Source organism: Anomalospiza imberbis, chromosome 7 (assembly GCF_031753505.1).
Source record: "Anomalospiza imberbis isolate Cuckoo-Finch-1a 21T00152 chromosome 7, ASM3175350v1, whole genome shotgun sequence".
NCBI lineage: Eukaryota > Metazoa > Chordata > Aves > Passeriformes > Viduidae > Anomalospiza > Anomalospiza imberbis.
In genome coordinates, this window is record NC_089687.1 from 39,318,063 (window position 1) to 39,334,038 (window position 15,976).

Genomic DNA, 15,976 nt, shown 5'->3' on the forward strand with positions numbered 1-15,976 from the left:
AGGACTTTGCACTTGGCATCTCCCGTTTCTCCTTTGGAGCTCCCCGAGGCTCTGCTGGGGACTCCTGAGGCGTTTTCCATGCGTGTCTGAGCAGAGCCATAACTATCTACAAAGGGAATCTTGGGGAGAGCATTGGGAGTAGCCATGACCACACTGCTGGGCTGTGGTGACATTCATCACTCCGGGCAGGAATCACAGAATATCCTGAGCTGGAAAGACCATTGAGTCCAGCCCCTGTCCCTGCACAGACCCCCAACAATCCCACCCTGGCCATCCCTGGCAGCGCTGTCCCAACACTCCTGGAGTTCCGGCAGCCTTGGGGCTGTGCCCATTCCCTGGGGAACCTGGGCAGTGCCCAGCACCCTCTGGGGGAAGAACCTTTTAAAATCCAACCTAACCCTCCTCTGGCACAGTTCCAGCCTTGCCCTGGCTCCTGTTGCTGGTCACCAGAGGGAAGAGCCCAGTGCCTCTCAGAGCTGTGACTGCACTTCCACGGTGACCCAGCAGCACCTTCCTTGCACTCCTCAATCCCAAGAGCTTTCCCCATTCCTGGGGCCGAAAACTCCCCAGCCCCTGCGGGCTGTGCTCACAGTCTCCATGCCCCGTCCGAGGCTGCCCGGGCCGCGCCAGGCCAGCCCCGGTCACCGCGAAAACGGAAACGCGCGGGGCCGGGGTCGGGGCCGGTGGGAGCAGGGCCGGTTTCGGCGTTCGGCCGGTTTGAGCGTTCGGCCAGTTTGAGCATTCAGCCGGTTTGAACGTTCAGCCGGTTTGAACGTTCGGCCAGTTTGAATGTTTGGCCGGTTTGAGCATTCAGCCGGTTTGAACGTTCAGCCGGTTTGAACGTTTGGCTGGTTTGAACGTTCAGCCGGTTTGAACGTTCGGCCGGTTTGAACGTTCGGCCAGTTTGAATGTTTGGCCGGTTTGAACGTTCAGCCGGTTTGAACGTTCAGCCGGTTTGAACATTCAGCCGGTTTGAATGTTTGGCCGCTGCTTCCCCCCACCCTGGCCGCAACTGGCAGCCCCCGAGGTGACGGGGCAGGGAGGGCTGCCGGGGACACTGGTGTGCGCCCCGGGCCAGGGCACAGCCTGGGGCATGGGCTGACCGCCGGGAAGGGCCCTGGGGCGGGCCCAGTGGATGCGTCTCGGCCAGCTCTGGAGCCTGTTCATTGCTGGAATGTGCCAGGAAAGGTCCTGCTCAACTGGGCAGTGAAGGGCGCGGAAGCTACAAGCGCTGCTCTGTGCGGTGCTGCTTCCTGAAAAACAGTCCTGACTGCTTTTTGGTTCTGTTACTTGCAACTATCGCTCTACTTGCTGTTTTCCCTCCTTTCTCCCCCCTCTTCTTAGAAAAAGAACCCTCTAATTCTAAGGAATATCAAGTTAGGAACGCGGTATCACACAAACGCCTTGAGGTGTTTTATACAAATTGGGTGCAATGAATATATTTATTGTGTGGTTGGCTACTCTGTTTCAAATCTAAACAAGCACATTCTTGTAGATTACACTGAGAACCTGTTATTTACAAAAAATCTGTCTTAGGTTTGTGTTTATTTCAACATAACACATCTAGTTTCACTTCCTGTATGTTCCAAGCAAATCTTCGTGTGGCCTAAGATGAAGAGAGACTGATGTAAAACAGTATTTGACCTTTTCTACATCAATGGCATTAATTTTGCAGGCTACTTTGTGTGCTTTCAAAATGAGCAGTGAGGATGAAATAAAGGAAAAACTGGATGCAGAATTAGATTGCTATGTCGTGGTTATGAAGCCCTATGTCCTTAACCTGCAGAAAAGTTCAGGTACAGATGGTAAAATGTGCATTTAAACACTAATAACAAAGTCCTAGGGACCGACAATTATTATGTGTAGTTGTATCACTTAATCTAACCAGGCACTTCATCTCTGACATTACAAGGTACAGTTTTGATGGGGGTTTTTACAACTTCTAAAGTTGGATGTTTTAGGTGCCTACTGCAATTGTTTGACCTTACCTGTCTTGTTTTCATGATGTAAATGTGCTTTTGCACATTTACTATACATTAACATCTGTTTTACATGTCGGCGAACCCAATGGGGAGAATGATGATGTCTGACTTATTTCAGAAGGCTGAATGATTTCTTTATTATAATTATGATATGATACATTAAGATACTATATAAAAGAGGATACTAAAAACTACATGCTACTTTCTCTAACTATCCTATGTAACTAACTCACAACTCGTGACCCTGTTCGCCAGAGTCCAGACACAGGCGGATCTGATTGGCCATCAGGCCCAAACAATCCACCATGATCCAACCAAGCATTTGCTCTAGGTAAACAATTCTCCAAACACATTCCACAAGAGAAAAACAAGGAGCAGAAACAGAAATTGTTTTCTCTTTCATTTCTTTCTGTGCACCTTTATAAAAATCCTGAGAGAGAGAGAAATGTGCTTGCCACAGTGTTCCTCAGTTGATGTGCCCAGATGCTTGTTCAGCAGTCAGCCTTTCCATGTGACCTTCCAGCTCACATTTATAGATGGCAGCCCAAAGCAGCAGCATTGTGGGAGGCTGATTCACCAGGCCCTTGTGCTCCGAGCTTCACTGTCAGCTGTTTCATGAGACACACGTGGCCTTTCTACAAAGCATAGCTCTCATTTCCCACTGGTTTTGTCCACCACTGTTGTCCAACATCCAACTGCTCTTCTCTTCTCCCCCAAAACCTACAAACTGAAGCTGGGCTTTTCCCATCCTAGGCAGGCTGTGGACTCATCCCTACGGAGCTCACACAATGGCCCAGGTAAGGCAAGGAGTTCCTGGGGGATGTTTTGTCCCACAGCTCTCAACATTCTCCTCTTGGCCTTTGCTAAAGATAATGAACCAACCCAGCACCTTGGGAACTACTCAGGGATCAATCCTTACACCACCATGTGACCTCCCTGAACCTCTTGGTTGGGATGGAGCTTGTGTCCATGAGATGTAACATAATCAAAGGGGCAGCAAATTGCTGTGGGATGAGAGGGAATGGTGGGAATGGGGGTCTGGACCCATCCCAGCCAAGCAGTGCCACTGGTCTCTGTCCCCAGGAACTCCCTGCCTGCAGGAATCACAGTGAAGCAGCTCTGGACAAGGCAGGGTCGCCTCCCGCTCCACAGATGTGACCACAAGCTCCAGAGCAGCTTGGGGAGACCCCAAATGACCAAGCCACAGCACCATACCTGGAGCAGCAGCTCCCCCTCAGGAAACAGCTCCCTCTCACCCTGCGGCTCCGTCCATCTCTCCCCTCCTGGGGGTCTGGGCTGATCCACGCAGTTGCCAATGTTTGGAGCTGTAGCTGCAAGTGAGAAGGCAAGAAATCAGTGTGGAAGAGGCAAGTCAGGAGCCTCCCACTCCTCCTTCCCACCCCAGGGCTGCTCATGCAGCTACTGGATGCCGTGGACCCAGCGCAGCCTGGAGGAAGGTGTGACCAGCAGTGGGAACTGGCACAGAGCCCACTTACAGAGCCATGCCCAGCTTGCCCGAGGCTTCCTCCAAGAGATTCTTTCCCCTGCTTGACCTCATTTCTGGGAAACCTCACTCCTGCCAGGGTGTGAGGCAGAGATGCAAAGGACAGAGTGGGGCTGAGTGCTTCTGTGCTGCCCAGGCTGGAGAACACCACCCAACACAGCCAGGAGGCTTCTGGTTAGAGCCTGGCAGAGCTGGAGTTGGCTTCAAGCCACCCCACTGGGGTGTTCTGTCTGCTCTGCTGCCCTTCGGGGTTAGAGAATGACAGAAACAAACCTTCCCAAAGCACCTCAGATGCCATCAAAGCACCCATACTTTTCTCCCTTCCACCTTTGGCTGCCTGGAAGCAGATCAAGAGCTGGCAGCCATGGTACTCCCAGTGACACCTGAGAGCTCTCGGCTCCCAGGACTTGCTGCCATGACCTCCCTAGGCTGATTCAGGAGCTGCCTCATGCTTCAGCACTGGACGCCTTCAAGGCAACACCCCTGGGTGCAGCCAGCATGAAACCTCCTGCTGCCCTGCTCGTGGGACCTCAAGCATCACAGGACTCCCACAGAACCAGTTGTTCAGGGAACAGGAATGAGGACAGGGGCTCCCAGGCAAATCTCCAGCATGATCCTCTATCTGCTGATTATCATTGAAAAAACTCAATCCAAGCTCAGCTGTCAGCAAAAGGATGATTTTCAAGACATGTTTTTGTGCCAGCTCACACAAAAAGAAGGAAAATCACAGAAAAGCTCAAAGCAGCTCCTGTGTAGGAGCCACCCCACCTCTGCCACCACCACCAGCAGCTCGTGCAGCTCCCTGAGGTCCAGCTGAGCTCACACACCCCATGTAATTCACATCCCAGCAGAGAGCACTGCCTGCCCCATCTCAGCCCTGGGTGTCAGATGCTGCTGGATCCAAAGGGAAAAGATCCTCTGAAAGCTGGATATGAAGAAGAACCTCAAACCATCCCAAGTCTGACCGTACATTCATTTAATTTTCTCTGTGGCAGAAGCTCTCACGTCACCACTGAAATGATTTTAAGGTTTGTTGGGTTTCTTCCCTGGTAACACCAAGTTCAAAACCAAATTTGGAATCTAAAGAAGTTTCACGTGCATCTGGTGATCTGGGACATTTTGCTTTGCAGCAAACCTGATGGATTGGCATGTTTGAATTCAAAACTAATTTGGAATCAAAGCATCCCTGGGATGCATTTACACCCGGAGCCCAAGTGCCAAGAAGCACCCACCCATGGAGGCTTTCATCAACCAGGGCATGGATACAGCAGGGTTAGGGTAACTAGCTGCAGGTCTTGCACAAGGCGACACAAGTAGCAGTGGAGAGGGTGCTCTGGAGCAGAGTCAGCTTCCGTCTCCATCGCTGGCAGAGCTGGGATACTTCTTGCTCCCTCAAACCTTCAGCACTCCTTGGAGATGCTCAGGCAGCATCTCCACCTTATCCATCAGCCATGGCTTCTGCTCTTTTCCATCCTGTGCTGTCAGACCAGCCTGCTCAGGGGAGGTGAGACCTCTGGGAAAGGTTGGGAAAGATGAGATTCAACAGAATCTTTGCTTGGAGACACCAAGCAAAAAGCCTCCTCACATGATTGCCGAGTGATCCTCAAGGAAAAAAATCCCATCTGGACCACAAGGCTTCAATTTGCACTTCATGGAGTGTAATAGTTTCAAAATGAAACACCAATTCTCATTTAAAATTTTATTTCTTTTGAAGGGTTGACTCCTCTCTAAAGCACTGAAATGAGGCAGGCTGGCGGGGGATTTCAAAAAGAAGCAAGTTCTTCCAAAATAAAGCTCCAAAAGGGCACAGAACTTTTTGAGAGCATGCACATCCTGAGAGCATCTGGTCTCCAGCTCTCTCCCAGCATCCACCAGCAGTATCTGCAGGGAAAGCTGGGGAGAGCTGCTGTGGCTTTCAGAATCCAGCAGGAAATACCCATTTTGTGCTTTCCAGCAAAATTTCTTCACCTCTCCCACTGATCTTAGCAAGGGGCTTTTGATCTCCCACCAAAGGTGCTCACTTCCCCTTCTCTCAAACACAGAGCAGTCCATTTCTGCAGAGCTGAGCTCAAAAATCCTCCAGAATCTGTCTCCCATGGGACACACCTGACCTGGGGAGAAGGTCTGGAGCAGGGAGAGAGGGGAAGAAACTCAAAGAGATGTTGTCTGCCACCAAAGTACCGGTGGTGTGGAGCAGCTGGTGGCCATATCCAGCCCAGTCCTCACCATCCGCAGCCAGGGGCCATGTTGTTCCTGTGGCTCTGCTCCTCCAAACAGGTCTCTGAACTCATCCCCTCTCAAACTGCCAAGAACCATCGGGATTGGGAGCAATCCCAAGAGAAACCCAAGCACTTCCAGGTAGAGGACTCCAGGCCCATGCAACCACCAAGGGTACAGAGGCTATTCCCAGTCACTGTTTAACTTGGAAGGGAAACCCCAACATTTTTAACCATATCCCAGCTCGTTTACAACACAGGAAACCTCATGGGAGGGAGGGGTCACTCCTGAAACATCCCCTTGCTTGAAACAAGATGGGGAGATGCCACCCTCTGGAATCCCACCTGGAGTTATGGATCCCTCAGCCTGCTGAAGCCAGGTCTCCAAGGGGCCAATGGCTAAGATTGGAAACAGTGGCTGGCAGGAGGAGGAGACCCCCGCTGGCTGGCTGCCAGGCAGGACAAAGCAGGTGACGAGCTGTATTAAAAGCTGGCTAATTCATCCCATTTAACACACTCCTTCTAATGGAGCAGTTCAGACTCCCACACAAAGCAGCTGAGACCACGAATTAATGGGATTAAAGGAAACAGGCCCAACATGTATCCAATCTATAATATACCCACAACAACAAAAGTAACTGGGTAATAGGACAACTCACTTTTGCTGTTTGTGCCCAGTGTTTTCAATCTCCTGCAGTGCATCTTGGACAATTAATGGGAATTAACATGTGGATGTGGTGCTCAGGGACATGGCTTAGTGATGGGCTTTACAGTGCTGGGTGAATGGTTGGACTTGATGATTGTAGAGGTCTTTTCCAAGCTTAATGATTCTGTAATTCTATGAAAAAGACCATGGCAAAAGCCATCTGCATTACCAGGTAAGTCCCAGGCATCTGCTGGAGCAGTGTGGTGATCACTTACATTTTCAAAGTGCTGGGACAGGCTGTGTGTAATTTTTAAGAGAGTAGGGGAAAATCCAGCTCTGTCCTGAACCAGCCAGAGCACTGCAGGTTTCCTGCTGCTGGTGTGATCCCCAAAGACTGCAAGGCTTTCACTCAGCCAGGGAAGATGCCAGACAGGATCAGTAGAGCTTCCAGCATCAATGAATCAGGATGTGCCCCATACATCCCCAGGAGCACCCCCCTATGGATTCTTGCCTCTGCAAGGAGGTTCCTAAGCCCTGCAATGGAGGAAAAAATTCCAGCAGGAGAAAGAAGGGAAAAGGAGCATCTAATCTCTTCACTTTTTTGCCCATCACATTCCCAAAGAAAAGCATGGCAAGGCAGCCATGGAGGCTAAAACACATCCCCTGCCTCTGGCATAGATTTGGCACTGAAAATAAAAGGTCATTGGTAACGCAGAGCCAGATCTTCTCTCTCAGACTGGGTTACACTGGGAGGAGTTGACAAGCTTCACACATGGCAAACACTTCTCTTTGAAAAGGGTCTAGAGGTGCTTGGCATCCAAAACCCAGAAGCTCCCAGCTCTTCAAGTAACACCAAGCCAGGCACAACCATTTTTGTCTTGGACCCAATCCCAAACCCTGTCAAATTAGCACTAACCTTTGCCCCAGCTGTTTAACAAAGGCACGGTGCCAAGCAGAGCAGGCTCATGCCATCCAAGTGAAACAGACAAATGCCAAACCCACATACTATAAACTATTTGAAAAAGTAACTCAGCGTTTTCCAAGGCGCATAGAACTGCCCTGGGGAGCACAGGGAGCTCCCAGTGAGGGAGGTGCGAGTATCCCCCTTTGGCTCTCTCTGCTCCTTGAAGGACCATTGCACTTGGCAGAGGGGCAGGAAGAAGGCTGTGAAGAGCATCCACCTGGACCTGCCGAGACCAAGCCAAGCACCTGCAGCAGGATGTGTTACCCCCCTTTGGACAGAGGTGTGAGCAGAACCGTCTCTGTCCCGCTGTGAGCCCCAAAGCTCTCTGTGGGAGCTGTGAATGAAAAGGCCTTTACACACACCCTTTTCACATCTTCCCTGTCTGCTGTTGTCCCAGATCAAAAAAAGCAAGATGTATTCTATTTGCCATCTGTATGGCAGTTGTCTTGTGTGAAGTGGGCAGTTGTTCCTTATCTCTTCCACAATCAATCCTCCCTCTGGAAAGACACCTGCTGATAATGGGCCACTGCAAGACTGAAAAGAACTGTAACATGCCATTGTGAGATGCTCCACCCAGAGGGAGGAGCCAAGCATCCCTACCTGCATGTATGGTCTTGAACTTCTGGCCCAGGAGCACAGCTATTTCTGCGCTGGATTTTCCCAGAGGAACAGCTGCCTCTTCCACTGCCTCTTCAGAGGAAGACTGCACCCTTTTCCACAAGATCACTTCTCCAACAGAACCACACCTGACACTCCGGGAGGACTGCAGCCACAATTCCAATTGGACTGCTACCAACACCCTGTCCACCAGGGTGTCAGGTTGCATTCTGACTCTGTCAGTGTTGTTTTAGTTCACTGCATTGTTTATTTTATCTGTTATTTTCTTCCCTAATAAAGAACTGGTATTCCTGCTCCCGTATTTTTGCCTGGGAGCCCCCCTTAATTTCAAACTTGGAACAATTCAGAGGGAAGAGGTCTACATTTTTCCATTTCAGGGGAGGTTGCTGCCTTCCTTAGCAGACACCTGTCTTTCCAAACCAAGACAGCTGGGTTTCAGCTCTTGGCAATATGCATTTGCCTCCTGCTTGGTGGGAGCTGCTGTGGCCCAGGGCCAGCACAGAACTGGGCTGGGTGGGCCAGGCAGCGTGGAGAGTCTTGGCTGATCTTGGTGCGTGCCTGGCCTCAGAAAGGCTTGGAAGGTTTGCCTCCCAAAGTGTCCTGCTCATTGGCTCTCCCTGTGCATCTTGGAGAGCACAAGGTGGGCATTTCTGGCAGCTGGGCATCAGCAGGCCTTACAATGGGGCCGTGTTGTGGAGCGAGCCCAGCTGAGGTACCCTGAGAGGAGCCCAGTGCTCCTTGCTCCTCTCTGCTGACACGGGAGCGTCTGTCTGCTTTCGGGATGGCCCTGGCTGCGTGAGGGGTGCTACGTGGACACGAGACAGCCGGTCCTGTCCCGCTGGGTCCCAGCAGTGCCTCGCAGCAGTCCTGCATCCACGTCAGGATGCTGGCCAAGAGAGGCCCTGGCAGCTGAGGCAGCTGATTTTAAGCTTGTGCAGATACACACAGGGGACGGCCAACAGTGTTCCCTCAGGGTACAGCAGTCCTGAGGGGCCTCCCCAGAGCTGCCTGATGCCGCCCACTCCCTGTGGCACCAGTTGCTTTCCTGTGGAATGCTCTACCTGCCCCAAGAGCACAGAGGGAGCTGGAAAAAGAGCTTGCCAGGCTGCTCTCAATCCTTTACCAGCAGCCCTGGCTGAGTGGAGAAGTCCGAGCTGAGCGCAGATGTGCCAATGGAAAAGCCGTGCACAGGAAGGCTCGGTGGGAAGGATGAGCCAGGATCCATAGTCCTGGCAGCCTGAGCTTGCTGCCAGGGAATTCCTCGAAGATCCTTCAGAGTGCCATTCCACGGCACATGCAGGGAACCAGGGGGTCTGCTGGATGGTGGGAAAGCTTTGAGGAGGGACAGGGACAGCTGGGGGTCCTGGCGGGCTGTTGAGGGCTTCTCTGCGGGTATTTGCAGGGCGTTGGTGTTGAGGAAGGAGTTGTCTGGAAGGTGAGAGGTCTAGGCTGGAATTTGAATCAACTTGAAGGCAGCATCTGTGATTTGGCACAGCTTTGCTTATGGAGGGCAGAAGGAATATCTGTGACTTTTCCTCTTTGTGGTCCTGATTCTCCTGCAGGGAACAAGATGGGAGAGCTGTACCTTATTGGCCACTTACTGGGGGAGGATGAGCCCTTTTTCCATCTACTCATTTGTTTGGGCTACTTTTGTAAGACTGAGTGGACTTTCAATCCTTGAGAGCTTTTACTCCTTAAGAGAATGACGATATTATCATCCCTTCATTGAAAACCATTTGCACACCAAAGAATGGTCTTCTTTTTGCCTCTGTATAGTGCTATGTTTCCAAGGAGACTTTCAGTGGAATGTGTTACGGCAAATGAGTTGCTGCTTTTAGATGGGAACAAACTTCCAAATCATTCACATTCTCCAGCAATCTCTATTAATTTGAGAAGTTTGCAAATTTTGGAACTACTCCAGTGGCCCAATGAGAAGTAAAGCCTTCCTGAATTGAGGATTCTTAAATGGCCTGATCCCGCAGAGCAGGGCAGGGTTTGCTGATGGTTTGAGCTGCTCCTAAAGATCCTGTTGGGCTGTCTCAGACACCTGGGGCCAGGGATTCCTTCCAACCGTGGCCACTTAGGGTGGGCTGGGGGCGGCCCCAGGGCGGGTGGCAACAGTGTGTGCAAGGGCCCTTTGTGACACGCTGCAGCATGGTCACCATGGCATGGAACGGGACAGGGTGTCCAAGGGCCCTCCCTTTGTGACACGTGGTGACATAGGAGCTGGCGGTGACAAGAGCACGCCACAGTGCTCGGAGCAGGCGACGGGACAGGACGGGACAGAGCAGTGTCGTGAGGAGCCCCCGCACAGCACGCTCGTTCGTGTCTGACCCGGAGCTTTTCCGAGGCGTTATTCCTACAGGTGACCTCGTGGCAGGACGTCGGGACTTGGCAGCCCGTGGCCTTCCCGAGGCTTTTCTTTTGCAGGTGCCCGCAAAGCCAGACTGAGGGAATTGGCGACCACAATCCTTAACGAGGAGTCTCCTGTCATTGTGGCAGGAGCCCTCCAGACCAGAGTGCAGGACTTGCTGTCCTGCAGCCTTGCTGAGGTTTCTCTGTCTCAGGTGCCTTCAAGGCACAACTACACAACTTGTTGACTCAGAACATCACCCTGCCATCTTCCTTGAAGGTGCCCTCAAGGTCATACTCTGGCATGGCAAACAGATTTCTCAGTGTGTTCAAAGTGTTCAGGAAGAAAAAAAAGGAAGACCCTGGAGCTGCCCCAGCACAACAGCATGAAGAACTGGAGCAGTTCCAGCCACCGCAGGATGGTGAGTTGCAGAGCTGGGCCACAGGGCTGATGGCTGCAGCCAGCTTGGCCCCATCCCATCCCATCCCATCCCATCCCATCCCATCCCATCCCATCCCATCCCATCCCATCCCATCCCATCCCCTGGGGACATGCCCATGGACAGGACGGAAGAGAAGCCGGGCAGACACCCTGCAGTGGGCATGCTCCATCCCCTGGGGCATCCCTGGCTGCCCCTGCCTGGGGAGCAAAGGGCTGGGCTGTGTTCTCCGGCCTCTCCTGCAGCCCCTCAGCTCTGGCTGTGCTCGCTTTTTTCCAGGTGCAGCCCTGGACCAGACACAAGAGCAGGAACCCAGCCGTGGCCGCTTCCGTAAAAGCCTGAAGGTACCAGCAGCCATCCCCACCTGGGCTGGGCCTGCTGTCACTGCTCAGCCGAGCACCACGCTTGGAGCACTCCATGGAACACTCCGGGCTTCCCTGTCCTTTGTTCTCCTGCAGATGTTCCGGAAGTTCCTGCGCATTCGGCGTAGAAAGACCGGCAGCACAGCAGCTGAGGGCCCAGCCAAGCCTGACTCGGGGCTGACCGAGCTCCAGGCTGAGCCTGATGTCAGCCCGGATTCGGCTGAGCGCTCAGAAGACTCTGACGCCTCAGCGACTGAAACCTGGGCAAAGGCTCTTCACTCGTCAAAGACTGAGGATGTGGCCATCACAAACAGTGACAATGAAGAGACTCAGGGCATCACAAATACTGACACCACGCCCGCTCCCACTATGATTCATGCTCCCACTATGGATTTTTTCAAGGAGAGTGCTGTTCCTTCTCAGCAGCAGGTAAGCAGACTTGGGCCACACCTGGAGGCCTCTCAGGATCATGTGTCCCCTCATGCCATGGTAACTGGGCCCCCTCAGCCTTTGAGGCCAGCACAGTGTGGTGGGAAGGGAAGCACTTCTTGGGGGCAGCATGGGAAGTTTCTCCCTTGAACAGTGCTCCAAGTCTTCCCCATGCCTCCTCCAGGCCAGGCATTGTAAGGAACATCCACCAGAGGCTGGTGTCCCACGTCTCTGTGGATGCCAGGCTGCAAATTGACCTTGTGAGGCTGGCTGAAGAACACCCTGCTGACGTGGTGCTGACCCTCCTGCGCTGTGCCCCAACGTGTGACAGGTACAGGGCCCACGAGCCTGGAGAGCTCAGGGCTCAGCAGCCTTTAGGGCCCGTGGCCCTGCACAGCCTGTCCCATGGGGTCTGACAGACAGGCAGAGAGGCCCAGGACCCTCGGGCCCCTCTGTTTCCTGAGCCTGCTGCCAGTGCTCCTTCCCTGCCCTTCAGGGCTCCAGGGCTCTGTCACCTGGGCCCCCACAGCTGCACAGGGCATGGTGCTGTGACCGACATGGCCCTGACACAGAGCTCTGATCCCACAGAGCTGCTGCAGTGCTGTGGAGAGCCATAGGCTCATCGGGACCAGCAGTGGAGAAAGTGCTGTCAACACTGCTCTGTGTGATGGAGGACTGGCCTCTGCACAGAATGTGCACCTCTGATGGGGACAACGAGGACATTTTTGCCCTGGCTGTGAGTTTCTGGAACTGGCCTTTGCTCACCCCCAGGTCGCCTCTCCAGCAGCTCTCCATCCGCTCCACGCCTCAGGCGCTGGGCTGAAACCTGGGCTAGGGGCAGGCTCAGGGGGCACCAGGCCTTCTGCTCCCCTGCGTCTGCCCTTGGGCCCTGCCCCATGGACACCTCGGGACTGAGCCCTGCCTTGGGCTGCTTCTCTTGCAGGCAACTCTGGTGATCTGGGTGATTGTCCAGGTGCCTGAGTGCCACGAGGCGTTGATCCTTTATTCCTCCCGCCTGTTTGTGGCACTGCTCTTCCATGTTGTCACCACCACACAGCTGATGCCACCAGAGGAAGTTGATAACTTCTGGAGAGCATGCCGGGAGGAACACCGCCTTCCCAGCAAGCCCAACAGGTCCCAGTCCTCCTGTCCTTCTCATGCCCTTGTGGCCAGCGCCAGTGCTTCCAGTATGACCTGGGCTTTTCTCTGCACACAGGTTTGCAGTGCAGGTCATGAAGGCTCTGCTCGGCCGACTGCGGTGTGACAATGTGGTGGAGGCTATGGAGCACATGGGTGGCTGGGACACCCTGCTGTGTGCTGACACCCAGCACTATGCCATGGGTCTGTTGGCCAGGTGAGACACCCTTCTCCCCACTGCCCCCAGCATTTGTGCCCTGTGCACAGGTGCCTCTCACAATCCCTGCTGTCATGGGCCAGAGGACCTTGTAACTGAGGGACGGCCATGGAGACAGGAAAAGGCTGGGAGAGGAGGGTGCCCAGGAGGGGCTGCTTCTCAAAGCGCCCACATCCCCTCCAGCGATGGTGGGGAATGACCAGACCTCTGTGAGTCAGTCCTGGGAGAGGTTTGGTCTCCCCACCTCAGGGCTTTGGTGCCTTTTTCCCCACTGCCAGGGAGATGCTCTGCGTTTTTATGCCTTTGTGTTCTCGCATCACAATCCACTTGCTTCGGCACCTTACCAGGGAGGAGCCATACTGGGATCTTCCCTTCCTGGCATTCCTTGTGGAGGTGAGCCTGTTGGCCAGCGCTGCCTCGCTGAGCTGCCTCCCAGCTCTCTGCCCTCTCGTAGCCACAGCTGCCAGGACGGTGCCCACGCCCTGTGCTGCTGCCTGGGCCCAGCCCTGTGCGGTTCTGGGCTCCTGCCGGCCGGGTCCCCTGTCACTGCCCTGTGCCTTTCAGGTCTTGCATTGCCTGGACATGACTAAATGTGCAGACAGCATACTGGAGATCATGTCAAGGTACCTCTGGCATGAATGTAGTCAGAGGCGTCACCTGGCACTCAGAGGCCTCGTGGTGCTCAGCAAGGATCCCTCGATGGTGAGAAGGGGGCAGCGGCTGAAGCTGCGCTGGGCAAAGCAGCCCCTTGGGCTGGCAGGGCTTCAGGAGCTGAGGCAGCTGATGCCAGCGCTCCTGCCTCACCTGCCCCGGTGCTTTGGGACAGGCCTTTGGCCTGCGGGCCCTGCAGCAGCAGGGTGGGGCTGCAGAGCCAGGGCGGTGTTGGCCGTGCAGCCGTCCATGGCTTCCCAGCACAGCCTTGTGTTCCACACAGGCCCAAAGAATGTGCACTCTCTCTCAGAACCTTGTGGAGCTGCTGGGAGATGCAGATGGAGAGGTGGTCAGCATGAGCCTCCATGTGTTCACGAACATGCTCCAGCACAAAGACATCCTGGTATACAGCACCACTGCCCCAAAGCTGGCTGAGGCGCTCCTTCTGCTCTTTGACCACTTATGGGTCTGTGTCCCCAGCTGCATGCACTGGCTGCTTCTCAGAAACTTTGCTCATGTGAGCCTGGAGTAACTTGTCTTAAGGCTTCACCCTCTTCCTTTCCTCCAGGACAACAGCTATGTGCAGGTGCTCTCCATTGAGCTTTTCTTCAGGGTGATGGACTTGGTAGTGGATGAGGGAAAAAAGCCCCTTGAGAAGATTTTGAGCCAAAGCCTGCTCCCACTCTTTTTCTACTGCCATGATGAGAACCAGCACGTTGCAAAGGTGAGGTTTTGCGTGTTGCTGGTGGATCCCTGCGAGGGGGCTCGGCTGCCTCCTGCCCTGGAGCCTCGTACGCTGCCGCCTCCTCCAGGCCTTGGCACAGGGATGTGAGTCTGGTGCCCTGGGCTGTGGGGCCACCTCTGGGTCTCTGCTGCTCTCCAGGCTTCTCAGGAAACACTGCTTCGTGTGGCCGAGTTCCTGAAGAGAAGGAATCTCGAGCAGCTGGTGGAGAAGGAGCAGCTGTCAAAGTTTGCCGAGTGCCTGGTAAGGACAGCCTGGAAGCCCCAGGCTCAGCCTGGAGAAGCCCCCTGAGCGCGGTGCTGGGTGTGTGGGCTGGCAGCTGTGCCCCTGCCCGGTGCTGCACCCAGAGGCCACGCGGGCTCTTCTCCAGGCTCCCGTGGGCCCCAGCCGGGTGCCGATGGAGCCCCGGCCCAGCGGGGCTGCGGGGCGGCCCCGCGGCTCCCCGGGCAGCAGCCGGCCCTCTGCCGCCTCCAGAGCCCGGCGCCAGCGGCTGCTGGCCGGGCCTCGGGGCTGTGCGGGCAGGGGAGGCCGGGGCAGGGCGCAGGGAGCGCCCGGCCCAGGGACCGAGCCCGCGCCAACCCTTCCCTCCTGCCGCTCTCTCCAGCTGGAAGAGGACAGGAGCCGAGTGGCCGAGATCCTGCGCCGGGCCCTGCCCTACCTGCAGAGCCCACAGGAGCCCCTGCGAGAGGCGGCCGTCAGGTTCATGGGTGAGCCACGAGCCCGGGCTCCCTCCCTGCCCCGCCGCAGCTCGGCCCCAGCCGCGGCTGCTGCCCCGGCAGCGCCATCCGGGCCCGGCGCCGTGGAGCCCCGCCTGGCCTCGGCGCTGCTGCCGCCCTCCGGCAGCCGTGCCCTGGGGCGGCAGCGTGCGGCAAGGGCCCGGGCTGAGCCCTGCTGGGCCACCAGGGCGTGTGGCCACAGGGCTGGCAGCGCCGCTGGCAGGGAGCTGTGCCGCTGGGGCCGTGACAGCCTCTGTGTTCACAGGCATAGCCAGGCAGAGCTTGAGGGGACAGCAGGAAGAGCTCCAGCTGATCTGCAATGGTGAGTGTGGGCAGCGGGCTGACAGCGGGAGCTGGCGGGGGGAGCTGCGAGCTCTGCCCTGGCTGCAGAGGGCTTTGCTCCCTGTGCGCACAAGGGGTGCTGTGGGCACAGCACACAGAGATTTCTGGGACACGTCGGGAGTCCTGGCAAGTGCCTCCCAGCTGATTCCAATGTCTCCTCCTCCCTTCTGGATGGGATGGCCCTGTTCAGAAGGTCTCCTAGCATTCCCACAGATCCGGGATATGACCATATCTCTGTTGCTTTCTCTTCCAGCCCTTCAAGCCCGGAGGCAAGATGCCAGCCCATCCTGCTCTAACCTGGAAAATCAAGCCCAGTTTCCCCAAAGAGCTAAAGAATTAGGGACATCTTCTGGATCCAGTGAACCAGTGTCCCAAGAACACACCACTGAAGGAGACGTTGAAGAGGACATTGAAGGAGACATTGAGGGAGACATTGAAGAGGACGTCAGCTGTCAGTGATGCTGGAACTCCTGGCATAGCTGATGCGGGACACAGTACTCATGGCTTCAGCCCTCTCCCTGCCTTTAGATTGCTCCCTCCCTCCAGCCCCCAGACACTGCCCATCCCCTTTTTTTCTCTCCACTATTCCTCCCTTTTGATAGCTCTGCCTCACCAGCCCTCAGCCTATCCATCACCTTTTTTTCCCCCCTCCACTCTC

At 55.1% G+C, this 15,976-nt stretch overlaps 1 protein-coding gene and 1 long non-coding RNA gene across 2 annotated transcripts in view; both read left to right on the forward strand.

Annotated features, from left to right (window-relative positions):
* Positions 1–15,769, forward strand: part of LOC137477674 (maestro heat-like repeat-containing protein family member 6) — a gene marked incomplete at its 3' end in the record, with an annotated part of 155,675 nt that extends 139,906 nt beyond the window's left edge. The window contains exons 6-8 of the mRNA XM_068196831.1: positions 14,865–14,967; positions 15,242–15,298; positions 15,572–15,769. Of these exons, the coding sequence (XP_068052932.1) occupies positions 14,865–14,967; positions 15,242–15,298; positions 15,572–15,769 (358 nt within the window). The remainder of the gene's footprint in view (positions 1–14,864; positions 14,968–15,241; positions 15,299–15,571) is intronic.
* LOC137477659 (uncharacterized) lies at positions 11,701–12,643 on the forward strand. The gene is made up of 3 exons (XR_011001135.1): positions 11,701–11,844; positions 12,102–12,249; positions 12,457–12,643. It is a non-coding gene; the product is annotated as an uncharacterized lncRNA (long non-coding RNA).
* Positions 15,770–15,976: the final 207 nt, after the last annotated feature.